This window comes from Vipera ursinii (assembly GCF_947247035.1).
Source record: "Vipera ursinii genome assembly, chromosome: 4".
Taxonomy (NCBI): domain Eukaryota; kingdom Metazoa; phylum Chordata; class Lepidosauria; order Squamata; family Viperidae; genus Vipera; species Vipera ursinii.
Genome location: NC_139514.1, coordinates 30,683,756 through 30,711,554, shown reverse-complemented (window position 1 = coordinate 30,711,554; position 27,799 = coordinate 30,683,756). Strand labels below are relative to the sequence as shown.

The 27,799-nt window shown below is 39.8% G+C and overlaps 2 protein-coding genes across 6 annotated transcripts in view; one reads left to right on the top strand and one right to left on the bottom strand.

Annotated features, from left to right (window-relative positions):
* The window catches only part of NME7 (NME/NM23 family member 7), a 111,157-nt gene that overhangs the window by 9,388 nt on the left and 73,970 nt on the right, over positions 1-27,799 (bottom strand). For 4 of the 5 annotated variants that reach the window (XM_083362848.1, XM_083362849.1, XM_083362851.1 and 1 more), the window contains one exon: positions 26,255-26,487. The exons of the other annotated variant lie outside the window; for it this stretch is intronic. In XM_083362848.1, coding sequence (XP_083218974.1) covers positions 26,455-26,487 — 33 coding nt within the window. In that variant the 3' untranslated portion in view covers positions 26,255-26,454. Of the gene's footprint in view, positions 1-26,254; positions 26,488-27,799 lie in introns of those variants that run through there. 5 annotated transcript variants of the gene reach the window in all.
* ATP1B1 (ATPase Na+/K+ transporting subunit beta 1) lies at positions 793-26,427 on the top strand. Its single transcript, XM_083362856.1, has 6 exons — positions 793-1,332; positions 6,291-6,419; positions 20,653-20,805; positions 21,283-21,467; positions 22,954-23,034; positions 24,811-26,427. The coding sequence occupies exons 1-6, from the start codon at positions 1,233-1,235 to the stop codon at positions 25,075-25,077; spliced, it is 915 nt and encodes a 304-aa protein (XP_083218982.1). The 5' UTR covers positions 793-1,232; the 3' UTR covers positions 25,078-26,427.

Here is a 27,799-nt window from a genome sequence, read left to right as displayed (position 1 = left end):
CCATTTTTTTTTCTCCCTTTCAAGCTGTTTGTCCGGCTGCGCCCAGGTGTGTAGAGCGCGCCGGCCTCTCTCTCTGGGCAAGCAGTTCAGTTTCTTAGCCAACCGGTGCGTCAATGAGAGAGCTTCCTTTCTGGTCTCAGCCTGACCGCCAGGCCGCCGCCTCGACTTGACTGGAAGCGGCCACCTTTTGCCTCCACTCCCCTGCCTGCCTGCCTGCCTGCCTCCCGCCCGCCGCTTTGGGGGGCCGCCGAGTTCCCGTTTCGAGCTGTTAATCTGGAGAGATCAAACTCGCTTCGGTTGCCGGACTCTGTCCTCCACTCACCCACCCTCTTTTATGCGCAGCGCTCCCACTGCCTCCCCCTCTGGCCGAGGAAAGAATTACAGGTGATTTTTTTTTTCCCCCCTCGTCTCTTTTGCCTGCGCGCAACAGTGTGGCACGAAGCGCAGGTCGAAGCGGCAAGAAGAAAAAGGCCGGCAGAAAGGGGGAAGAGGGCACGGGAGGAGAGGGAAGGGAGGAGGGGTGGTGGTGGTGTGTGAGGCGGAGAGTCTGCCGCAGAGAATCTGCCTCTCCAAACCACCCGGCCCCCTCCACCTCCCGCGCCTCGTTCCCTGGTTCTCCTCCCCTCCCCTCCCCTTCGCCTAGCCTCGCCTCCCCAAGCTTCGCTCCCTCGCCCGCCTGACCGCAGTTCTAATTGGCTACCGGCATTTGACAGGCGGAGCTCGCTTCAGGACGTGGAGAATATATCCAGCATGAGTGGGAGGGCACAGAGCTAATTTCTGTCCCTGGGCAGAGCCCCGTTTCTTTCTTCCCACCCCTTGGCTTCCTCTCACACGGGCACGCTCGCTTGCTTGCAGCCTTTTCCTCTCCGCTGCCTCCTCGCCACCCCCTTTTTTTTTCCCCTTCTTTTCCCGGCTTTGGGAGAGCGTCCACCCGACTAAGTGAACCCGAGATCCAAGTATACATCTCTCTCTCTCTTTTTCTCTCTCTCCGAACGAGGATTATTCAGAGGTTGGCGCCCTTCGGAGGGTGGGACTCTAGCCCGGCACACAAAGACCTCCAGCGTTTCTTCCCAAGCGCCTGCCGGCACTTCAGCGGCTACGAACATCTGTATTAACTCTGGATTAGCGCCGAGTGATCTCGGAGAAGAAGGACGTCTTTCCGACACCCCCCCCGCACCCCCCCCCACCTGCATAGCTCTTTCTAAGGCAATCGAAAGGAAGCTCCTTGATTCATGGCTCGCGGGAAAGCCAAGGAAGGGGATGGCAATTGGAAGAAATTCATCTGGAACTCGGAGAAGAAGGAATTTTTAGGGAGGACCGGAGGCAGTTGGTGTGAGTATCTGCTTAGCCGTGATTTGCTTCTTTGTGGTTTGGGCTCCGTTTTTTTTTAAAAAAAAAAAAACAAGACGCAACCAGGCTGGAGGCGACTTGCGTGTGCCTGCGCGGTGTTAATGGATTTATTTATTTTTTAAATTTTATTTTAATCCCATTTATATCCCGCCCTTCTCGGAAGACTCAGGGTGGCTTACAATCTAAAGCACAAATCAAATGTGCTTAGCAATAGCCTTCATTCTATGTATATGCCTGCTTATTAGGGCTTTCACACAACCCCCCCAAGCGGCATTATTACAAAGTCAGCTTAATTGCCCCCAACAATCTGGGCCCTCATTTTACCTACCTCGGAAGGATGGAAGGCTGAGTCAACCTTGAGCCTGGTGGGATGCGAACCTGCACTAATTGCAGGCAGCTGGTGTTACTTCAGGAGCCATTAGCCCACTGCTCCACCAAGGCTCTTTGATTGCGTGGGAGGGAAAAGTCCTCAGCCTCGCCTGCCGGTGGGTTTCGCCGGATCGTCGGTCTCAGCACCTGGCTCACGGCGGCTGCTTTTCCTTAGCACAACTGGCGGGCCACGGATGCCGTCGCCGGGTGTAAATCTGGCGGATCAGTTTTTTCTTGCTCGGGTGGCTTGGCTCGTTTCCCTCGCTCCCCGCCCATCTCCCGTGCTGCTGTTGTCGGGTTTAAAAATACACACCAAGCCCTCCTGTTTCCCAACCTTCAAAAAATCAAACCCTCCAGGACACGTTGTTTGGGAAGTGAGAGAGATGAGCCGACGGTCTTGTTGCCAACACGGAGATTTTCCAGTATGGCAGAACCGTTCGGGAACTGTGACAAATCAAGGAGGGCTGAGGGTTATTTTTAAGCCTCAGATGTGTGAGTCAATGGCTGAATTCATGCAACATGACAACCCTCCCCCCCCCCGCCGCCGTCCCCCCCCCCGCGCCGCTAACCAAGACTAACGCCAACCGTGCTTAACGTGTTAACAGGCACTATTGTGTGAACACTGCCATCATTTGCTGCTTGTGCACTGTGCGTGTAAAAAGATCAAATTGGTTTCTTCTTGCGGAATTAGCTTAGTGGTGTTGCCATGGCAGACATTCCTGGGAGAAAGAAACCTGGGACTCTGATTGCCTCTCTGCTTTCCCCAACCTGGGGTCCTCCAAATGTGATGCCTACATCATCCCCAGGTGGGCTGGGCAGGGTGATCAGAACTGACATTCAGTATCCTCGGAGGGCCTTCTGATTGGGGAAGGCTGGCTGCTTTGTCACCTTGCAGAGTGGACTTTCATCTCTGTACTGCAGCCTGTTGCCTCCGCACTAAAAGAGCAGCCTGTGTTTCTTTTCATTTTCTCTTTCCCCACCTCTCCTCCCTCCCCTCCCCCAAAGAAAAAGGTCACACTGAAGGACATTGATAGACACAAATGCATCGTGACTGTAGGCAGGACAGGAGTGGGTAGGTGCCAGGAGAGAGGGGGTGCCCTGCTTCCCCCCCCTTTCATTACACTCCCTTTTCAGCACAGCAGCCACTGCGGCTGCTTTAGCCTTGCTCAGGAAGGACACCGCATGGGGAAAAGGACATACCAGTGAATGGGCCTAGTATTTCCTTTTGCTCCTCTAAAATAGCTACCAGAATCCTGGGGAATTGAGGACAGAAAAAGAGAAGGCTGGGACTGTTTTCTGGCCCATTAACTCCAAAGGGTTAAAAATGCATCAGAGCTCAAGGTTAGTCAAGGTGATACCTTCTGAGCAAAGAGGTAATGGTAGACTTGTTTGAGATCCCTGGGGAAGCAGAGCAACTGCATCAAGGAGAATCCTGAATTGGTTTAAGGGAGGACCCTTTGAATGGACACACATCTCTTGAAAAATCTGACTTGCTAGCTGTCCGTACACCTTCACTGAGAGAGGAAGGTCTAAAGAGCTGCAGAGATAGGAGAATAAGAGAGAAAGGTCAGGTTAGGGAAGCAAAAGGAGTTTAGAAATAATAAACTCCTTGAAGGCTGTCTCTTAGCGACTAAACCTAGGTTGAATGAGACTTGAAAGTTCAGAACACACACACAGACAAAAACTATTTAATTTTTCACCCTTCCTCTTTACACTCGCCCTATTTCCTGCTTGGTTGAGACATCCTTGCCCCAACCACCACTCTAGGAGTCAGGCCCTATTCATGACTCTGTGTTGCACAAGCCAGCTCAAGTGCAAAAGTCATTGTAAATTTTCAGAGACTTACCATTCAGAGGTCCCTTCTACTCCCCTGTCACTTTTGATAATTTATAAAACAGTATTAAATTCAGAATAGGCACTGTTGTTTTTTCTTGCTTCCCAGGCTTTATTTTGAACAGGCTTTTTGTGCCAGCCAAGAATCACGAAATGCAGTTTATTTTCTAGTCTTTTCCAAGGGAAAAAGTCTTAACAAATCTCATGTGGATTGTGCAGAGCACATTCTGGGCCTTTTACATTACAGTAATATGCTAGATATGACTGCCCTTGAAGGAAAGGATAGGTTGCCCTTGAATCTCATCCAATCACTGCTGGAGTCTGAAACTTAAGTATCTCTGTAGATCCTGCAGAGTACGGTATCTAGAACATTCTAATCTCTTCTAATTTTTTTGTGCAAATTAGAAACATCAACGAACTATACCCAGGAGCAACAAATAGTTCTATGCAGTAAAAAAATGTTTGTAATAAATGAGAATGGCTGTATGAAATAAGAGCTTAGAGAAGAAAGAGAAAAGGTTAAGGTGCATATCAAAATAATCCACACCTTAGTTTAAGAGTTCTGGTTAGAGAGATATTTTCACCTGCATTTGTTGCCCAGGTGCCATTTCATGGTTGAATCTTTAACCAATGTCATCTTGGAAGTGGCATAGCCAAAATTTTCAGGCTTAAAAATCCTTGAATCTGTGTAAAAGGGAGATGTAAAGGCTTGCAATACAGTATTATTCCCGTCATCACAAGCTACGGCTTAGTTCTGACCAAGTTGATCTAGTTCAATTATTCTGGGGTTACTGGTCTGTCATGTGATGCCCAGTTACTGAGGGGGACAATAAAATGCCCCTTACATCACTTTCAGAGTGGTTAAACCAATGGAGGATCTTATCTTTGTACTTGATAGTGTACTGCTCTGTTGCTTTAAAAATGCCATGTCTTTCCTTTTAGAACAGAATTCTTCTATAGCCTCAAGAAGACAGTGGACCTTGAGGTTGTGGGTTACTATTAAGATCCTGATTAGGAAAGTTACCTAAATGCATGTCCCTTCACTGCCCTCCATATGCGCCACCCGTAGCAGCCTGCTGTCAGCAGGTTTTCTCTAGTTCATTTCAACAGCACCTCCTATGACTGTACTCTGGAAAAAATGCTCAAATCTCTCTGACGTCACAGTTATTTGCCTACTGCTGCCTGGTTACTATAGAGTGTGTTAAACCCAGGAGTGCTAAAACTATTGTGCTGCTGGTCTCTCTGGATTACTTTCATTTTTCCCTTCTTTGGTGGAAAAACACCTTATTTTAATAGGACTTATCTCTTGCTCTGACCAGCTTGTAAAAGGAGAAACTTTTCTGTATATGTATTACTTATTGCTGCCCTTTCACAGTCATTCTGTACAAATGTTGGTTCCAAAGATCACTTTTAAAATGTAATTTGTAGTTTCACCGCCCCTTTTATATTCAAAAATTGGATTGCTAGTAGATTTGCACCGAGGCTTTAGTACAGCATGTAACACTGCTGCTAATCAGTTGAGATAATCCCTGTAAACTAAAAACTGATTAAACCAGATTTCAAAAACTGAAGTTCCCTGAAGTGGTATTACAAATAAAGTTTTACTCCTCTTCCTTGAAAAGCAGCAACAATTCCCCCCACCACCCCCCCAATTTATTCTGTTACGAAGTTTTGGGGCATTAATCTGACTGATTACAATTTGGTATTGTAAATGGGTGATTAATACGGGATAGCTTTATTAATAGATTATATAAAAAGCAAAATATGAGGAAGCTGTTGAGAACTGAGTCTTCTTAAGAGGATTTGAGTTCAAATAAATGTGAAAGAGACTTTAAAAATTGAAAACAAGGAGTTTAATCAAGATAACTATTACAGCGAGTTGTGGTTTTATGCAGCTTCAGACGCAGAGATAATTCTAAAAACATACTTTAAGTTTCCTATGTAGGAAACATTCAGAATAATATGTGTAGATTTTAGATCCATTTGTAACAAAGTTGGGTGTAAGCTGGATGTGATTAATGTCAATAGTTGTCTCTTATTTATTTATTTATATGATTTATATTGTGCATTTTGTAGAGAAGTGCTCTATCCTCCTATGTTTTCCCACAGTAGCAACTCCATGAGGTAGGTTGGATTGAAAGAAAATGTCTGGCCTAAATTCACCCAATAAACTTTCTACAACTCTCCATGCTTGGTCCAACACCCTAACCACTACGTCATCTTCTTACCATACTTAGGGTCTACTCTATATATTCCCTATCTCTCAGTGGTCCAGTTTTGGAGTATAAAGCCATTAACACTGAGTTTGCTAACAAGAGTTATGTTGGAGCTGGGAATGCACTGCTCCTGGGTTCCTTTAAGGACACAGAGATTTAACTAGGCATCATTCTAGTTCTAACAATATCGGCCAGTTTTCCCCAACATTATACTTTTTAGATGTATTGGATTATAATGCCCACAACCTACAACAAGCAAATCTTTTCTAAGTAAATGTATTTAGGATGGTAGTTTCTATGAAAAGCACATGCTCATAACTCATAACTTTTAAAAATTACTTCGTTCTGATCTCTTTAAATTTAGGTGCCATTGCTTGAATTTGCTATCTTTTCTTCATAGCAATTGGCTTTAATGTTGATTTTAATGTGACCTGCGCTGGTAATATTGAAAAGCTGGTGTTTATTCTAGTGGTCTAATAACCCTTTGTCCTTAATAGCAGTATTTGTTCTCTCTTGTCACAGTTAAGATCTTACTCTTCTACGCGATCTTCTATGGCTGCCTGGCAGGCATCTTCATTGGGACCATTCAAGTCATGCTGCTAACTATCAGCACATTCCAACCCAAGTATCAGGACCGAGTAGCACCCCCAGGTAATTATGAGGATGGCTGGGTAGGCTAATTATATCCCCTGTTGCAGTGGAATAGATATGGTTTGCCTTTAGGGCTATGCAGGGTTGTAGAGGTAGGGTAATTACCTTTTAACTACCTCTTTCAAAAAAATTCTGTCATTCTCTATTGAGAGAGAGAGAAAAAATGAATAAGAACTGCTAATACAATCTTCCTCAAACTTGTACTGATCATTATATTGGTAAGAATGATGCTAATTGAAGTTTAATATATTTGAAGCATATCAAGTTGAGAAAGCTGGTTTAAAGTCAGGCAGATTATTTAGCAGTTAGGTAGCATCCTGGAAATATTACATTGCCTTCTGCATCATAAGGTAAGTTGTCCTCCCAGTTCTACATTTTCATCTGTCATATTATTATATAATTCATTCCCAGGCAAACCAGCTGGCTCAGGAATTCTGAGAGTTGAAGTCCATGAGTCATAAAAGAACCAAGGTTGCCTACCCCTGACCTAGGTAACCAGAGAAAGCTCCCCCACACACACACACCTTTTTCTGCATCTATTTCTGTTCTGGTGTCCTCCAGATATGTTTAATTATATCTGTCTGGATTAGAATCTGTTTGGTGCAGCTTAGTTAATTTTAAAACACACACACACATAATGTAAGTTTATAATTAGGAAACATCTTCTCATTGTTCCTTTTCACATTATTAATTTGTACCTAAATGCCTAAATGGCAGAAACTGGGAAATGATATCAGTCTCCTTCCATTCCTGCGGCACTGCTCTGATTGCTAGAAGTTTTCCACCTGGTTAAAGTGAAGAGGACGGTGACAAGAGCCAGAGAGTGCCTGTAATGATTGACATATCTACAAATTTAAACAATGGATTTGGGCAGGAAGTTTCAACAGAAGCAAAATAGGGATTTATAATGTAGACAGCCAATTGAACAGTAACATTGGTTTGTGATGGCATATGCAGAAGAGAATGGCTGTTTAAATCAGTAGTGGGAAATGACTTTGTATGACAGTCTGTCTCTGCTAAAATTCTCTTTTCCACCTAGCTGTTAAAAATGAAATGTCCTCAGCTCTTTCTTTTATTTGTCCATCCTAGAATGTATAGGAGAAAGACAAGAAGACGTAGGAACCTATGTTGCAAAAAGGAAAGAGTTGTGTTCACTCAAATTTTAAAAATTATTTATATTTTCTGAGTATAGTATAGATTTCTTTAGGAGTGGCTTGATCCTAATCTTTTTTTTTAAAAAAAGAACTGTGGACAAGATATTGCATTAATAAAGAGGCAGAGAGAAGAGAATAAGAGATTATTTGATATAAACAGTATATATTCTACAAAAATGCTGAGGATAAGGTATTCATTAGATTTTAAAATGTAATTAAAAGTTATCAATAACTATAACTCTGCAATGGAATATCTATCAGATCCTGTGAATACAGAGGAAGGAACTGGAGCATTACAAAAAGATTCCTTAGTCAGAAATGGGGGAAAGTTTGAGAAAGAAACACAATAAACCTGCCTTAATCATACTACATATAAGTTGATGTGGAGATTCGTTATTACTCTACTAGCAATAATGATCATTCCAGAAGTCCAAGGTATTCTCGTTTCCAGAGTTTGCCACCCTTAAAGGATTTGACAGACTGACGTGAAGTCCTCAAATTTGAAAGTAGTCAGAATATAAATCAGGAAAGAAAGCCTTTTCATTGAATCTGATATAGGCATGCTTAGCATGGTCATACCTCATCTTCTGTCAATTTTGACTAAGCTGAACTGTCCTAAATGCAACAGCATTGCATGAAGGAAGTGCTATTATGTCACTGGACTTTGATTCCTGGAGCCCTAATTCCAATGTAATGTGTAAGACTTTTTGCTATGTGATACATGAAGTTATTGTATGAACCACTCAAATGTTCATGGAAGTGGCTACCTGACACATCTGGATTTTAATATAAGCTGCACAAATTGCTCAGAGTTGCTGTGAATTAGGCAGCATATATATTTCATTACTACTAATAAATTAACTTCTAGGAGAGGTGTTTCAGATGACCTCTGAGGAAGAAATAGCAAACCAAAGATGACTCAATTGAATGTAGAGCCAAGAACCACGGTGGAATGAAGAACTGGCAAATAGTCTGTCTCTTTGTAACTCTTCTCTGGATAAGGAAAGGTCTTAAGATTGCCCACAAGTGCTCTGTACAGTTGCTCTTTGCATGAGCAGTCTGTGGAAGATTTGGAGCTCTAGGAGAAGAAGGAATACACAACAAAGGGAATTGAAGGGTCAGTAAAGGACACTGAGTTTGCATACATCTTTTTCTAATCATGTTCAGAAACTGATTGTTAACTTCTTTTCAGCTATTAGAAACCTTTGTATTCACAACTTTTATAGCAGTGAGTTTCTTTTAATCCTTAGCAAAAGAATTTTTAAATATACATTTGAGGATTTTTTTTTCTTTTGGAATAAACAGCAGATGAGGGATTAGAACTCTGATTTTGAAAGTACATCTTAAGAGTCTAGATGTACTCGAAATAAAAGTTTGAAATTAATCATAAGGATACTTCCTGTGGAAAAATGCTTTTGTTTTGAGTTTTCTTTTTTTTAAAAAAAATCATGTTAGGCTGAGTCTTTGAAGGCTGGATGTTAAAGGGAACCAAAAGGAAATAGAGTACAATTAGAGAGGAAGAACACTTAATTTGACTTACTAATAAGAATGGATCAAAATATTTTAACATCCCACATGCTGAAGGATATTTTTGAACAATGGACCCAGAAGTTAATTTTAAAATGTCTGCCATTATAGATAGACTGTATTGCAGAGATGTTATGGAAGAGGAACATATTTTACTGAACAAGATTGAGACAGAAACATAGAAACAATTTGGCAGAAAAAGACATAGTGGTCTGCCTTTTAAGGTTTTTTATTTTAAAATTTTGTCAGATGATAGACAAGTGTTTACCCTAAGAATGTTTAAACTCAGTTACTGACGATTGACCCACCACCTCTGCTGGAAGTTAGTTTCAAGCTTCCCTTACTCCTTCTGTGAAATAATATTTTCTAGCATTACTTTTGTCTTTCCTGTCAGCCCCTGTGTTCTTGCTTTTTGCTTAATATTGAAAATCCTTCCTTATAGAATCTCATTCACACCTTAATATATTTAAAGGTTTCGATCATGACTCCCCCCTTCAATTATGTTCTCCTGGCTGTGCATATTCAGTTCCTCCAATCTCTCCCAATATGTTTTGTCCCACAGAACTTGCATCATTTTTGTTGCTCGTCTCTGGATTCACTCAGCTTTCCAGAACTGGACACAGTATTCTAAATGGGGTCTGACTAGAGCCCTATATAGTGGGATTGGGACCTCCTTTTTCCCTCTAGTGATACATCCCATAATTTTGTTTGCCTTCACAGCTGCCTGGCCACACTGTTTACTCATTTTGCAGTCATCTGCTATTAGCACACTTAAATCCTTTTCTCCTATTGTTCTGACTGTATGCACAATACTGTACCTTGCCAGAGGATTGTTTTTTCCTACGTGCATGATTTTACATTTAGAAACATTGAACTGCAGTTTCCACATTTTTGATCAATTTTCCAGCAATGCCAAATCATTTTCCATGTTACAAATACCCCAAAGGAACATCAGCTCTATTACATACCTTTGAGTCATCAGCAAAAAGACAAACTTCACCTAGCAATCCTTCTTTATATCGCTTACCAGCACATTGAACAGAACAGGATCTATGACTGAGCCTTGTTATACAATGCTTGTGACTGGTCTCTATTTTAAACAGTGCCCCAATAATAATCACACCCTGGGATCTATCTCTGAGCCAACTTCCTACCCACTGAACCACCCAGTGGTTAAGCCCTAGTGCCTGTTCAATGTTTTACAAGCTCATTATGTGGAACTGTATCAAATGCTTTGCTACAATCCAGATAGGCTATGTCCACAGCACCTTCGTCCAAACATTTGTGACTTAGTTAAAGATGTCAATCAGATTAGTTTGACATCATCTGTCTCAGTAAAGCCATGCTGTTTTGGGTCCATCAAGTTGTGTGCTTTTAAATGTTTGGTAATCGTTTTTTTCAGGAGTGATTCCATTAACATCATTACTACAGATGTTAAGCTCACAGGTCTATAGTTTCCAGATTCTTCCCTAGCTATAATGGATGGGTACAATATTAGCTATTCACCAGTTCTGGGGAACTTCATCTGTTAGAAGAGACAGGTTACCAAGATCAGTTAATAGTCCAGCAAGTACACCTAGAAGTTCCCTTAGGATTCTGGGATGAATATCATCAAGACCCATTGCTTTATTAAGCTTTCAGAAGGCTAGCTCACCTGAAGCCTCCACCTCTAAAAACCCTGGAAAAGAATCTGTCCAGATAGAACTAGTATTCTCCAACCTGTTTTTGTACTGGCATCTACTTCTGAAAAGCCTGAGCAGAAGTATTTGTTTAGATCAGGGGTCGGCAACCTGGAAAAGCAAAAGAGCCACTGGGAACCGGTTCCATCACACATAAAAAAAAGTGGGAGCCGCCCGCGTGCATCCACGCACGCGCATATGCATAAAACAAAATGTTTTGCGCATGTGCAAAATGTTTTTTTGCGCGTGCGTGCGCGTGGATACACGCGCGCGGTTCCACGCGCGTGGTTCCACTTTTTTTTATGTGGACGCACCTGCACGCCAGCGGCGACGGGTCTCCGTGGTGATGGGCGCTGGGTTGCGGCGCCGCCTTCAACCCGGGCGTCGGCGGAGCCACCCCCGAGGCCTCCAAACTGCCGCCCGACCTCCACCCGAACACCAGCAGGTCTCGACATGGGTGTTCGGGCGGAGGTGCATGCGCAGCTCCGCCCGAACAGTGGTTTGGAGACCTGCTGGTGCCGGTGGACGCACCTGCACGCCAGCGGCGACGGGTCTCCATGGTGACGGGCGCTGGGTTGCGGCACCGCCTTCAGCCCGGGCATCGCCGGAGCCACCCCCACTTTAGATGGTTTGCTACAGCCAGGCTTCCCTTAAAATAAAAATTGTTTGCATTTTTTATTTTGGTGAGTGAACAGTTTTTTTCTTCTTCTGTCACTAATTCATCTAAAAAAAGTTTTATCTCCCTTTTTAATAGATGTAACCAGTTCCTTGTCTTTCTGTGCTTTAGCAGCACTAATAACTCGTTTTGCTTCCTTCCGTACATTCCTATCTACCTCTGTGTCAGCTACACTTCTGCCATTCTTATATTTGTATATGCTGATTTTTTTTCTCTCCTTTACTATTCTATGTACATCTGCTGTGAACCAGGGTAGGTTTCTTTTTCTTTTAATAATGTGCCTCACGTAGAAGCTAGTTGTCTTGAAGATGGCAGATTTTATCGGTGCCCACTGTGTACTGAGTACTGACTTCTGTCACTTTATGCTACCCTTCAAGTATATATTTTAGATACTCCCCCATTTCAGTAAAACTTGGTTCGCTTAAAAGTCTAAAACATTAGTTGTAGTCTATGTTATATCAGTTTAAGTTTTTATCTTTATCTTTATCTTTATTAGACTTATATACCGCCCTTCTCCCGTAGGACTCAGGGCGGTTCACAAGGTTTTTAAATTAACAATACAACAATTACAAAATTAAGAACAGTTAAAATGATTATATTTAGACCTTGAATAAATATAAAAATATAAAACCCCAATTAAAATCCAATTAAAACCCCAATTAATACTCTCAGTCCAGGCCAGAAAGCTCAAAGAACCAAGTCTTCAGGTCCCGGCGGAATAAGCGAAGGTCAGGGGCAGTCCTAAGCTCTACGGGCAGCTGGTTCCAAAGGGCAGGCACACCCACAGAGAAGGCCCTCCCCCTGGGTGTTATCCGTCAGCAATCTTTTACCGGCGGTACCCTGAGAAGACCCTCCCTGTGGGAGCGCACAGGACGAAGGGAGCTTGATGCTGGCAGCAGGTGCTCCCTCAGATATCCTGGACCCAAGCCATTTAGGGCTTTATAGGTCATCACCAGCAACTTGAATCTCACCCGGAGGGCAACCGGAAGCCAATGCAGCTCACAGAGCAGAGGTGTTACATGGGAGTATTGGGAAACCCCCATCACAACCCACGCGGCTGCATTCTGCACCAGCTGAAGCCTACGAGTGGTCCTCAAGGGCAGCCCCATGTAGACAGCGTTGCAGTAGTCTAAACGGGAGGTCACGAGCGCATGAGTGACTGTGCGCAGGGCATCTCGGTCCAGGTAGGGCCGCAACTGGCGCACCAGGCGAACCTGGGCAAAGGCCCCCCTGGTCACGGCTCCTATATGGTTTTCAAAACTGAGCCGCGAATCCAGGAGGATGCCCAAGTTGCGAGCCCTATCGACAGGGGGTAACACCTCACCCCCCCATCATTAAAGGTGGAATGAACTGGTTAGTCCGAGATGCCGGTATGCACAGCCACTCAGTCTTGGCGGGATTGAGACGAAGCCTGTTTCTCCCCATTTGCCAAACCAAAGGCATTGATGATCACTGTAACTTAAGTTTTTCCCCCACCTCAACTTCTGGTACCCTATCTCCATTTGTCAAAACTAAGACTAGAATATGGTCTTGATGGGCATTTTACTAACTCTTTTAGAGAGGCATCATTTAATGCCTCTCATTTAATGCCCCTAATATCTCTGCTCCTGCTTGTAAGTGCAGTTGAAAGATTCTAGTTAATGTCAGGCACATTGAATTCAACCATGATTATAACCTCTCCTTTTATTGCCATCTGGGTTATCTCCTCAAGCAGAATGCTATCATAATCCTTTGAATGTCCTGGCAGCCTATATATGACACAGTTCTGATTGCTGATCACTTTTTAGTTGTAAGCAAACCCAGAAGGTTTGAAGTAAATCATGTTTTTTCTGAATTCGTATTGCTTTTATGCCCTCCTTGACAAATGGCAACTACACACACACACACACACACACACACACAGAGAGAGAGAGAGAGAGAGAGAGAGAGAGAGAGAGAGAGAGAGAGAGAGAGCTTTTTAGTCTGTCTTTTTTGTATAGTATAGCCTATTATACTTACATCCCAATCATTGGAATCCCTGAATCCTGTAATTGCAGCAAGATTCAAATTATACTTGGATATACCAGATGTTAGTTCACAAAGTTTGTTGCCTAAACTGCAAGCACTATTGCACATGGTATGGTACATACTATCAAAAGCTTGATTTTTCTTAACTGAGATTGAGATTGATCTCAAAGTGGATTGAAAAATGACAGGCTACAAGCATGATATAAAAACTGGACATATAATTGAAGCCCACTGATATATTCATAGTGAAAGTGGATATACAGTCCAAATAACAAACCAAAAGAATGACGTGGATAACTTTCATATATTAGATTTACAAAAGAGACTTGTTAAAACTTTGAAAAATTTTGTGAGAAGGGATTAATAATAATAAAATAAAATTCTAGAACATATTTTGAAGAGACCAAAGATCAAGATTGTTAAAAGTAACAGGAAGGCATATAAAGGTGGCTTATTTGATCAGGGTTAAAATAGATAGGTTATTATTTCTGGTACCCCTTCGTGGACTCTAGCTGATCAAGACTAAATGACAATGCTTTAAGGATTTATTTATAGATAAGAGATTAAATATGGGAAAAGGAGATCATGCGTTGTATTTTAAAGAAGGCAATAAGTTATTAAAATTGTTTATACTTGTGATGAATGGGAAAATAATTTATATATTTCTTTGGTCTTTTTTTACTATATTCTTTTTTCCTCATTTTTCTTTCTAATTTTCCTTCTTTCTTTTCATTTTGTTCTATATTGTGACCTAATGCCTGATACAAATATGCACATGATGACATTGGTATGATCACATCACTAAACATCACCCACCCCTTCACACCCCTGGCCTTCATAGATTACTATGCTTGGTTTTCCATCCTCCAAGTAACAAGAGAAATATAAATAGGAGCTGGTAGGGAAATGTAGCAAGTAGCATATTGGCAAATTGGTGTTATATGTAGTTTTATCCCTACAGTAGTTTTCAATGAATACCACAGAAATTGTTATTCATTTTAAAAAGTATTCTGTACATTATATGTAAATAGTGTTTGAAACTATTCATAACAACTGTCTTGACAGTATATACATTCCTATACCATAGTCACTGATATTGTAAAGCAGAGGTCTTCAAACTTGGCCCTGTTATGACTTGTGGACTTCAACTCCCAGAATTCCTCAGCCAGCATGCCTGGCTGAGGAATTCTGGGAGTTGAAGTCCACAAGTCATAACAGGGCCAAGTTTGAAGACCCCTGTTGTAAAGTTTATAATATCAAAACTCAGGGAAAAAATTCAAGACAGAATTCAATTTTCTTGTAATATCAAAAGTCATCTCTATACATATTTAGTATTTTATTGCTATTGTTTTGAAAATATTAATAAGGAACAAAAAAAGAACAGAATGCAAATATAAAATATATACATTTGATTTATTTTTATCCTGCTTTTTATTATTTTTGATAAAATAACTCAATAAAAATGAAAGAAAAGCAGAGCATGCTAAAATGTCTGCCTAATCTATTCTATTGTTATCTACTGTTTGCATCAGTTATCTTTATTTGGAACCCATCAATTCATGCTTGAAATCACTGCATTTATTAATAGAATTACCCATCAGAAGCTCTTCACTTGGCTTCATTTCTGACTCATGGTTCTTGAAACCACAGTACTAGGAAGAGAAATACTCTAATCCAGAGATAAAACTCAGGGACTATCTGTCAGTTCCTTAATCTAACACTTGCATAGAACAGTTGTCAAGTTAGACTAGAGCCTTCTACGGATATCTCACCCTGATAGAAGAATGAGCCTTTTGTAAGTAGGACCAGTCTGCTGCCACCGCATCTGAGAAATTTTCTTTAATTACCTGGACCTTCAAGCACAGAGTATGCCTTACACACTCTGTTGTGTAAGGTGCCAACTCCAATCATATGGGGACTAATTCAGGCAATACTCACAAGAAATATGTAACAATATGCTTTTAATTTGTCTCTGAAATAGCCTTACAATTTGGAACGATCAGTGTGTGCATGTCTGTATGTAAATGTATACATTTGATTTGCACTGATTTGAATAAGCTATTGGCACAATATTTATTTCCTGAATCTTTTTCAACATTAGTGTAACTTTCTCATCCTGTTTCTAACCACATAGCCATACTGCATTGTTGGCGTATGATTACAGAAAAGGGTAGGGCTGCAGGAAGGAGTTATTCTTGTTTGCCCTTTAGCAGTACCAAGCAAGAATTATTTATTTTTATAGTCGTAGCCATGCAATGCAAAGTTATAGAAGGTAAGAAATGAAGAATTAAATTGCTAGGTTTCAGCATAAGATCACCTGAGACAAATAAATTACATAGGTTTACTGTTCTATGTTTAATAGTCAGGATTTTGTCAAGCAACTCAATTTCTTCAAATATATTTCATTATTAACCAAATGTAAGTTTTACTGTAATGTATAAATCACAGAATGAATATTTTTACATCAAAGACAGCTGCTCCACTCTTGCCTAGTATTAGGCTGTAGGTTGGGGACAGTGAAGGGGTTGTGGTGTGGGTTGAGAAAGTTGTGGGGGTTTCAAGGGGTGCTGCATGGGTCAGGGAAGGCACAGGGGTGGGTAGCACAGGTCAGAGGAGTGCATAGGAGTGACATGGGCAGGGAAAAGTTTGTGGGGTTCATTCCTCCCTGTTCTTCCCTTCCTTTTCCAGCAGGCAAGTAAGTGACTGCTGCTAAGTGGCAGAGGAAGTGAGGGATTGTGAAACTGGCTGGGAAACATTAAAAATGGAAGATCACATGACTACAGCAGCAGCCCAGTATTTCAGTAGCACTGAAGCAGCCAAAACTTTCCCAAATTTCATTTCCTTGGGAGTGATCGGTCTAGGATTTTGACACATTCTGTAAGGTTAGCCCCTTTGAAGTATCTTGGTTCAAAAAATGTTGCCGTGTGATGCACCATTTCACTCAGGTAAAGGTCATGACAACGGCAGTTTTAGTAGTATACAGAAACACAATGACCTGGGTTGATTTGTCTTTTCTTAATGTAATAAATAAAGATTTAGCTAAAGTGGCTGATCTATATTTATTATTTTATATTCTGAGAAAAAGGAGAATATAAAGCAGCCTTCTCTAGTCTCACGTCATGTCTGTCTATGTCTCTGTCATCTATGTCTGTCTTGTCTGTTTGTTTGTCTGCCTGCCTGCCTATCTGTCTACCTACCTACCATATCTATCATTAAAACTCTGATTTCATTAACCTTTAACTGGGCAAAATGATGTACCATAGAACACAACATTTCAACCAAGGTACCTCAAATGGGCTATCTTACTAAATGCATCCAAAATCCCTAACCCATGGCTCTCGTGGAATTCAAATTTGGCAAAGTTTATAAAACATTTTGTGACATAAACATTATCATCAAGTAATTTACGACATAAAACAAGATGTCATAAAACATTTCCTGTGGTCAACTGGTGATGTTTCAGTGTGCTCTGCAGTTCAACATGGGCTGCTTTCAAGGCAGATACATCTCTGAATGTCTTCTTGAATTCTTAAAAAAAAGTTTCTAGTACATTAGAAACTCTGCATTTTTGCAGGCATCGGGAAACCTGGTAAGGAAATATCTCTGAACTGATGACCCAATGGGGTCATGGGTTTTCCAGTTGCATATATAATATAATCTCTAGCCATGGGACTAATGAAAGTTGTAGTCCAACCCATGAGGAATGAGTAAGACAAGTGTGGAAAGAGTACGCAGGATAAATTAATCCCTGAATGGAGCCTTTCCCCACCCCAAATGGGAGCTGAGAGTTCCAGACAATGTAAACTATCCAGTGAACTGATTGCACTGGACAAACAATATTACATTTGTATCTGGCCAGCATCCAAAACAATCCAAGTATAAAGACGAGGTCATCTAGTTTCAACTTCCCCCTTCCCTCCAGTTATTCTATTGGTCACTGGTTTGCATGTACTTGACATGCAAAACACTGGGTTGCATCAGATACCCTCCTAACTGGAACACAGAATCAGTTCCTTTGGAAAAATGTAATTCAGCCACTATACTATTAGCAATGCACAAATCATCCTGTGTTCCTTCCTATAATTTCAAAGAAATTAGTCATTAAAAGAAAAGGTATACATAGCGAGAAATAATGTACAAGAAAATGTAGCCAGGGTATCCTTTTTCCCTGTATGTGGAATGTCAGTTCAAACTAGCTTTCATTGCCTGTTGAATAGACAGGGACCTGGCTGGGATAGGATGGGAGCTATGCTCTGAGTGTACTGAAATGCTGGGAGCTGAGCTGTCATTGGCTTTTGCACAATATGGACAGGATTATAAAATAGTCATTTACAGTATAGTAATAAATTAAATCATTTTATTGAAAGTCCCTAGGATTGAATTAAAAAATCAGTAGTGTTAGAAGCTGCTTGTAAAGTACTATTTCGGCGGTCAACAGAATTAGCCTGCAACACTGCACCACTACGCACATAAGTACTATTTCTACCTTATGTGTGTAGTGGCGCAGTGGTTAAGAATGCAGTATTGCAGGCTAATTCTGCTATCTGCCAATTGACAGCAGTTTGGCAGGTTGAGTCTCCCCGGCTCAAGGTTGACTCAGCCTTCCATCTTTCCAAAGTTGGTAAAATGAGGACCCAGATTGTTGGGGGCAATGTGCTAATTCTGTAAACCATTTAGAGAGGGCTGTAAAGCACTGTGAAGCGGTATACAAGTCTAAGTGCTATTGCTATTGCTTATGTTCTGCTAAATAGCATTCAAAAGAGTGCATATTTTGCATTTTTATATCCAACTAAATGCTTGAGGAGAATGTACATAAAATTAACGTATGCTTTGTGTGACTGAGGCTGATGTGGAAACAAGGCAATACAGTCATAAACTTAAGAAATTGAGAAACTTGAAATTTATAATTGATTTACTTCTCCCATCATCCATACAAAGCTTTGGATAACAAAGGCTGACTAGTTGACTAAATTATTGGCACTAACTGAGTATCTGAGTAAACTGGGGAAAATCTGAGAAATCAGTCATATGCTAGCCTTTCTCCAATCTGTAAAATATATTTGGAAACTAGAATGTTATTGCTCTGGATTATAATTTGAACTACTGTACAACACTATTTACAGTTATATTGTAGATGGTATAACAGTAAACAATGTTGTAGTTCAAATAATCTCTTAAAGCAGACATGTCAAACTTGTGACGTCACGTGACGTCGCGCAATGTATCGGAGCTTTTTCTCCATTGCCGGCAATGGGGTGGGCGCGGTTTCCTGATGACATGTCCAGCCCGCGGGCCAGGAGTTTGACACCCCTGTCTTAAAGTATTTGTAGCTTGGTTCTTCATACATACAAGCTAGTCCTTGCTTAGCAGCTGTCCTGTTTGAAGTTATGATGGTGCTGAAAAAATAAATTTACAGCTGGTTTTTGCATTATGATAGTTGTAGTATTCCTGTAGTCATGTAATTGAGATTTGGTGCTTTGCAACTGGAGCTTGTTTATAACCATGTCATTGGCCCGCAGTCATCTGATGACCATTGGCAAGCTTCATAGCCAGCTTCTAACTAGCAGAATCAAGGAAAGCGCTCCCAGCCAGCATGGCCTTCAGCTCTCCCCAAATTTAGTATATGTGGGGGCGGTGGCATACAAAAGCAGAATTTTCTAGAGTGAGTTTGCTGATTAATTGCAATACATGATAGTGATGAATGGGGGGCGTTATAAGTAGGAATCAGCACATTAGATAGTGGTTATTTTTATTATTATACCCTGTTTATTTTCCTCTAAAACTTTCAATTATTTCCCCACCTCAAACCCCAGTCTACCAATTGCTGTACTTAATGTTTTATTTGAAATATATTTGATGTTGGGATGCATACACAAAGGGCTGGGGAGGACACTGCAGTTTATATCAGCTGCCTATATTCATAGACTTCAGTTCTAAAAAAATAAAATTCAAAAAAGTTCACACGTACCATTTTCACATACAGCAACCCAGTCCAAATGCGAAGAATACAGGTAGTCTTCGACTTACGACCACAATTGAGCCTAAAATTTCTGTTGTTAAGTGGGACATTTGTTAATTGGGTTTTGCCCCATTTTATGACTTTTCATGCCACAGTTAAGTGAATCACTGCAGTTGATAGGTTAATAAGCTGGTTGTTAAGTGTATCTGGTTTCCCCATGGACTTTGCTTATCAGAAGCGATTACATGATCCTGGTCATAAATATGAACCAGTTGCCAAGCATCTGAATTTTGATCACATGATCACGGGGATGCTGCAAAGGTTGTAAGTATGAAAACCAGTCAGTCACATTTTTCAGTACTGTTGTAACTTTGAACAGTCACTAAACAAACTATTATAAGTTGAGAAATACCTGTATGGTGCCTCTTTTCAAGATTTCCTTTGATATAAGGACATTTAATAATAATAATAATAAGTTGGAAGGGACCTTGGAGGTCATCTAGTCCAACCCCCTGCTAAGGCAGGAAACCCTATACCAGGGGTCAGCAACCTGAAACAGTGAAAGAGCCACTCAGAACCGGTTCCCTCACAAAAGGAAAACTGGGAGCCGCAAAAAATGTGTGCACATGCACGTACATGCGCGCATGCGCAGAACAGGGTTTGACTGAAGAGTGGAGCCTAGACGAAATATGCACCTACCCTGCATATTTGAATTGATTGGTTGAACTTTTTTAGTCCCACTTTTTTTTGGGGGGACTGCACATGGCAGAGGACTGGGAGCCACAGGAGACGGCTGAAAGAGCCGCATGTGGCTCTGGAGCCGCGGGTTGCAGACCTGTGCCCTATATCCTTTCAGACAAATGGCTGTCCAGTCACTTCTTAAAAACTTCCAGTGTTGGAGCATTTACCACTTCTGGAGGCAGGTTGTTCCACTGGTTAGTTGTTCTAACTGTCAGGAAGTTTCCTGAAATTTGCCTGAAATACGATACATATTTCTAAATCACAGGCTGGGTGGCCAGAGTCTCTGTGCCAGGACTTTGTGGTCAGCAAGAAAAAGGCAGGCAGAAGAGAAGCAAGAAGATTTAAACACTGTGGATTGCTGGTTTTCAGTCAGTTGATGGAAGAGAGTTTTCATCTTTCTCTCCTGCTCTTAGAAATGCTTCATTGCCACAAGTCCTCTTCGTTGGTTTCTCTTCCTGTAGGTTAACAGCTATTTTCCTTTTCCTTCCAGGATTGACAACTGTTCCCAAAGTCCTTAAAATGGAGATTTCTTTCAACCCTTCTGATCCAAACTCATACAAGAAATATGTAAACCTAATTGAGACATTCTTAAAGGATTATGAGAGTAATATTCAGCAAGATGTCAATTTTGAGAATTGTGGCAGTGAGTAGATGTTCTTTTTAATTTGTTTTTGTTTGATCAACCTGAAAGTTTGTTGATGGTCTTAAAGCTAGCAGTCTCTTGTGTATCTAATATTCCAACAGTGGTCTTGAAGAAGCTTCTGTGTAAAAAAAAACAAGGTTCCTATAACCTTCAAGGTGTTTATTTCTATGTGCAATCATTTTTAAATATACTCAGACTGAGAAAAATATATGATCAGTAGCATTATATGCTTTGGTATCGGTGTGCATTGGGATGCAATCACTGGCAAAAATTATCCTATACCAGTCGACAGAGATGCAAAACTATAAAATACATGTTAGACTTCTATTCTGTTTAAAAATAAAATGGAGGAGGAAATCTATTACCCTCTTAAGGCAATAGCCATTATATGTTAATTTTAAAAAATGTGGTATTGACTAAAATGTGTATAAGGTATTATTGACTTCTCCTTCTTTCTTTCCCAAACCACACCATCAGATGATCCTTCTCCTCCCAAAGACAGAGGACCTTTTGATGGCTCTCCAGGTGCTCTGCGATCTTGCAAGTTCTTTCGCGATTGGCTGGGAAATTGCTCTGGCTTAGAAGATCCAAATTTTGGTTACCAAGATGGCAAGCCATGTGTCATCATTAAACTCAACAGAGTTCTGGGTTTCATACCTAAGGCAAGTATTACTTTTCTTTTTATAAGATACAAGATAAAAGAAGGTAACATGATTTCATAGGAAAATAGTGTTATCTCAGCTTGGACAAGTTTGCTTCTTTCTCCCTCTTAATTGAGAACTGTTCATCTACTGGTCATCCAGTGAAGCAATAATTAATACAGTCCTTGAAGAACTTGGAACTCCTGATACATAAAATGGTGGTGATTCTATACAGTATTTTCATCAATCAATCTAGTAACAAAAAAGCAGTGAAATACCTCTGGAAATAACTGTACCTATTGTCTTATTTGGATATTTTATTTTATTTTTTTACAAATTTTAATATGTGTTGTAATGTAAACAGATATTCTAATACTCAGTTAAAACAAAATCACCATATTTTGAGAAGGAAGGAATAATTTATTACATCCTAAGGCCATGTAAAGACACTGGGCTTCATCTAAATTTAGCCTTGGTCTATTATTTTTATTATATCCTACAGAATGTTCTAAATGGGGTGATTAAAATTCTAATCCAGAATAGAAGACACTAAAGTAAGATACTGAAAACATTTTAAAATCCAGCTCTGGATTTCTCTATTCTGGTTTCTTTCTTTTCTCAACTGAACCCTTTAATATCATATATTTCACATTCCCCTATCTTTTCTCAGAATTTTAAACCAGTTCTGGAGGTCTGCTTCTATCTGTAACATGCTGATCGTATCTTTATTTCTCAAAAAACACTGTTAAGTTAGAGAAATATATTGGATGTAATGAGGTTTAACCAATATTGCTGGGAGCAATGTATTGGTCTAAGTTTTTGCAGCTGATATTTGTAGGGCAGTATTGGGGTTTAGAGTTGTGTCCATGGTCTAGACAACAGGTTTCCTGATATTTCACTGACCACACAGATCACCTGGCCCCTGAAGACGCCATCAGTTACTAGTGAAACATCAGAAAATCTGCTGTCTAAACCACGGTTTAGACAGCCTAAAGCCCAACATTGCCCACGTGCTGGGTGTTTCAGCTAAAACCATCCTTAGTCTTGATCGTTTGATTTCTACTTTTTCAGAAGCTCACTTAGCTGTCTAACCCAATTTCCTCAGATAGAAGTGAGAGCTACCTGCATAGAACAAGAGATAGGTTTGGCCACAGAATAGCAGTGATTAGGGAGCAGCAAATGCAGAAGTTGTAGTTTTGCTGAATGTAAATTCAAAATTTCACTAATTAATCACACTAATCTTTTTTCTTATCTTGTCTTTGTGGATTATGTGTGTGTGAGTGTATTTTTTGTAAGACTTATATTAGTTCATTACACACATATACAAAATCCATCCTTTCCTTTCCTGTCCTTCCATTCCCAAGGCAGCTTCACTTCCAAACTGTTAAACAACTGCTTATAGAAAATATAATATGTGGGAAATAAATATATTGAATATAGGAGTTATTTATTAGCAGCAACTTGGAAATTTGTTAAAACTTTTTTGAAATGTGTTTCTTTTCCGCAGCTTCCACAAAATTATTCCATCCCACCTGAGCTGCTGGCAAAATATAATCCCAATATCATTCCCATTCATTGCATGGCTAAGGTAAAACAGTTAATCTTCTTAATGAAATGTGTTGTCTGTAAGATCTATCTCAAAGACCATCCTGTTAGTTCAAAATAGTACTGATAACTAGGATCAGGTCTTGGAATCATATCTGCTATTAGTGCTAAAAATACTGTGATGGCTCCTGTCTTGTGCCTTAGCCATATCAAATTCTCATTCTTAGCTATGGAAACGTTCTTGAGTTGAAATTGAGGTAACAAATAAGTGTTGCCTTCACGTTAATCTTCAGAGGCATTATGGTGATTGTCAAATAAGAGCTGAAATCCAACATAACTAGCAGCTATGATACTGATTTGCTTCTAGGAGCTTCTCCTCTGGATGCATGCACAATCTAAGGCATAGAATCCATAAAAAGACATTTTTTGGCATCAGATATGAGGAATACTCTCTCTAGGTTAGTATATAGGTAGTCCTGACTTAGCTACCATTTGTTTAGCAACCATTCAAAGTTAGAATGGCTGAACAAATGCTAGTTACGACTGTTCCTTGAAGTTACAGTGTCCCTATGGTCACCTGATAAAAAAGTGGGTGCTTGGCAGCCTGCCCACATTTATAAACGCAGTGTGCATTTCAACATGCAGAAAAGAATGGGGAAAGCGCTGACAGATTACAGACCATTGGACAGCCCTAGATGAATTCACAAGGCAATCATGAAAACATCTATCAAACAGCATAAAATCTTTTATGAATAATATTTATCAGGGTCTCATAGTGCTCAGGTGCTTCAGAGTCCATAGGAGAGCAAAAGTAATACTTTTCTACAGTAACTTAAAAGAGCAGTGCTACCTTGGGAGAAGTTGCAACTGCTTTACGATGTTGCCAAAGAGTGAAGCCAAAGAATTCAGCCTTATTAGTTATAAATTCCTTTTGTAGGGTTAGAAAGCTAACTCAATTAAAGGTCTACCAGTGGCTATTGATTTCTCTGTGGCAAATGTACATTAAAATGCCTATTATAAGAATGGTTATCTATAACTATAACTTCCAATATTAGATTTTATCTTTTCAGTGAAAATTCTGGGAAAAATACCAAGAGACAGCTGTTGCTAACATGATGTACTTGTGGCTTTCCTAGGAAGCTTATAGATAGCCAAGGAAGCTGAATGACAGTTAAGGTTTTGATTTACCTAATAGTTTCTTCCAATGCTTACATATAGCAGTATGCACAGTATTTTGAATTTGAAAGATTTTGAAGTTGAAAGATACAGATGGGGTAAAAGCAACATCCCCTTCCCATTTTAGAGACATATTGTCCGTTAAGCTGGAAATTTCATTTAGTTAATGATTGCTATTATTTTTATGACTATTCATTCTAAATTTAATGGTCTTATTGGAGACCAACTACGTTGCATTGGGAAGCTCCTGTTTTTAAGATCTATAGTGATTGTGGATTTATGCTCATTGTAAGTAAAAAAAAAATCTGGAACAATAGGGACTCTAGTGGCACAAAAAGTTATCCACGTTAGTTTCAGGTAGACATTCACTTTGTTATGTGAGTATATGTTTCTTACTTTTTTGCATCATCTATGTTATTGTAATGCGTAAAAAGAATCTAAAGTTTTAGTGATTCACTCAATCATGGAAACTTATTTTAAGGCAATTAAGGTTGATGGAGACATGACTATTTTAATTATCTGAACTCACTTTAAAGGGTACTGGAAAGATGCATAATTGGATGTTTACTTAGAGAACAGCTCAAGTTGGAGCACAGGTCAGGAAAGATGCTTTTTTAAAATATGTTTCATTTATTTTTTTTAGAAAGAGGAGGATCTGGACAAAATTGGCCCCGTGGAATACTATGGTCTTGGTGGCTATGGTGGCTTTCCTCTACAATACTACCCATATTATGGCAGGCTCATTCAGGAGAAATACCTTCAACCTCTTATAGCAGTACAGTTCACCAACCTGACTACTGATATTGGGCTGCGTATCGAGTGCAAGGCCTATGCTCAAAATATTTACTACAGTGACAAAGATCGTTTCCAGGGACGTTTTGATATGAAAATCGAGATAAAAAGCAGCTGATCATAAGCACAGTTTTTTTTCTTCTTTTTTCCTCTTAGCCATTTAAAAAGTATAAAAAGAGACAAAACTACTAGTCTTGAACAAAACTCATACATATGGGACCTACACATAATCTATATGCTTTACACTAGCTTTCTGCATTTAAATAGATTAGAATGTAAACCTAAAAGTGTAGCAATAGTGACAGATATTTATTCTATTGTAAATGATGAAAAACAGAATTGAGCCTTGGGATATGCCCATTTCTACTGTAAATTATGATTCCATAACTGACTTGTAGTAAGCAGTGTTTCTGCCCCCTAAGTATTGCTGCCATGTTAATTTTATTTAGTGTATAGTACTTTAGGTGCATTATTCTGGTCATTTTTCAAGCCATGTATTATTGTACTGTTTTCTACTTTCTGTGAGCATAGATTTGCTGCACAAGGTGTAAATACTCAGTGGGATTAAAACTGGCACAGTACTTTTTTTTTCATTTTTTAAAGATTTTTTAAACTTTTTTTTTCATATACAACTCAAGGCAGCAAACATACCTAATATCCCTTGCTCCTATTTTCCCCACAAGAACATCCCTTTGAGATGAATTGGGTTGAGAGAGTGACTGGCCCAAGTCACCCTTCCAGTTTTTCATGCCTAAATGGGACTAGAACACACAGCTCCTTGATTGCTAGATCACCTTAACTACATCAAACCGGCTCTTTTGTTTTGAAAAGGTAAAGGCCCAACTGTGATTATTCAATAGCACTCCATGAAGCTTCCCCCAACTTCTGTTCCTCAGTAGTTACTAAATTAAATGTGGTGGCAGGGAAAAAAATTACTTTAACTTTGAAAGTAATGGAGAGTAAGTGATCATGTACTGTGCTTTGTAGCAATTGGTGTCTTTTTCTTTCTCTTTCATCCTACCATGTTTTAAAATTGTGTGTGACATCCATGTCAGCCTATCAATTTCATTAGTGAGAAGAAGAATTATTTTGCTTTGTATATTCTCTTCTTTTCCTGTGAGAAGCATCACATGCTGTGGTGCTCTATTGAATGTTTTAACCATTTTCACGGTGGAAGAATTTTATATTTATGCAGTTGTACAATTTTTTTTCTGCAAGAAAAAGGTGTAATGTATAAAAATAAACCAAAGCCACATGTCTAAAAATAAATCTTTATTTTGAACTTTGAGAAGCAATGCAGTTATCCCATCAATTGGTGTTAAGTGTTGTCTGAAGTGCAAAACTCTATGTTCTAATATATGTAATAGCCAGGAGTTCAGTGCTCTTGTGGGCCTTGTATTTCATTCAGGTTAAACACTGGACAATAAATGAATAAAGATACATTTCCCATTCTGCAGTTTGTTTTTTCTAAGTAGTTTTACTCCACAGTGTTCTGTTAGCTGTCTAGGATACTGAAAAAGTATTGCACCTGCAAAAGAAACCAAAACAACGTAATTGTAGAATATGTGACACACTGACAGAATCATATTTTGGTTCTAGCAAGCTGCCACTCTGTCCATCTTTTTCTAAGTTTGCTTGGGGATAAAACGAACAGGAAGGATTGGCTGAAACCCATCACAAGTTCTACTTGAACACTGTGGAACTTAAGGTTTTGACTGACAATAGTCCGGGAGAAACAGATTATTTTTAAAAAGTTTATTATATGGGATGGATTCACATTTCCTGCTAAGCTGCACATGTGCATGGTGCTCTATGCCAGAGCCACATCAGAATTTTTAACAGACATAGACGACTTTTTGGCAGCAAACACATTGTTAATGCACATGATTATGGGCAAAATCCCTACTCGTCCAATTGTTCCAGACTTCTCAAGGCTGCCTTAACACTATATGAGAATAGAGCAAGACTGGGTAAATATAGGATGATTAATTCAAGAACCACAGCAACTGCTCATGTTCTTGCATTCTCTGCACGTTGCACCCATGGTTAAACAGCAGGTAAGGACAGATGCTCTGTTACATGAAATCAGAAAATAACACACTTTCCCCAATGTATTATTTTTCATAGTTCTGATATCCAACTGCTATGTTGCACTGCTACATGAAAGACTACATCAAGGATGAGAACTGCATAAATCATGCAAAAATAGAGCCATCAAAAAGGTCATTGAAGAGATTGTAGAGGAGGGCCTGACTTGTCATGGAGAATCCTTAACTGGCAATGAAAGACAAAGTGCATCAAGGCAGAGATCCAATTTGCAAATCTCTGAATGGAAGCCACTTTGTTTAGAGAATAGTTGCTTTCTTTCCAGGATGATGGTCATGATTTTCATGAATATCCAAATCATGGAAATAGTGCTGTAGTGACGTAGCAAAATGTAGGCCATAGTTGAAATGACAATACAATTTTTTAAAAAATGTAATTATTTGTGGAAAACAGAAAAGGTAACTACAGTTAGGCATAATAACAGAGCCTGAAGGCTGAAATGATAACCAAAAAGATAACTTTAAAACACAATAATTAGAAGTATATAGTAACTACAGGATTAATAACCTTGTTGACGAAGAACAAGGAGTAATAAGGGTTAGGGCAGTAACAATTTATTTATTTATTTAATTAATTAAATTTTTATACTGCCCTATTCCCGAAGGACTCAGGGCGGTTTACAGGGCAATATAAAATATGATATAAAAATAGTATAAATTAAAATAGATTAAATTACATAAGCCCAACAATTAAAACAATATTAAAAGCTAAAACCCCTTCAGTCCAGGCCTGAT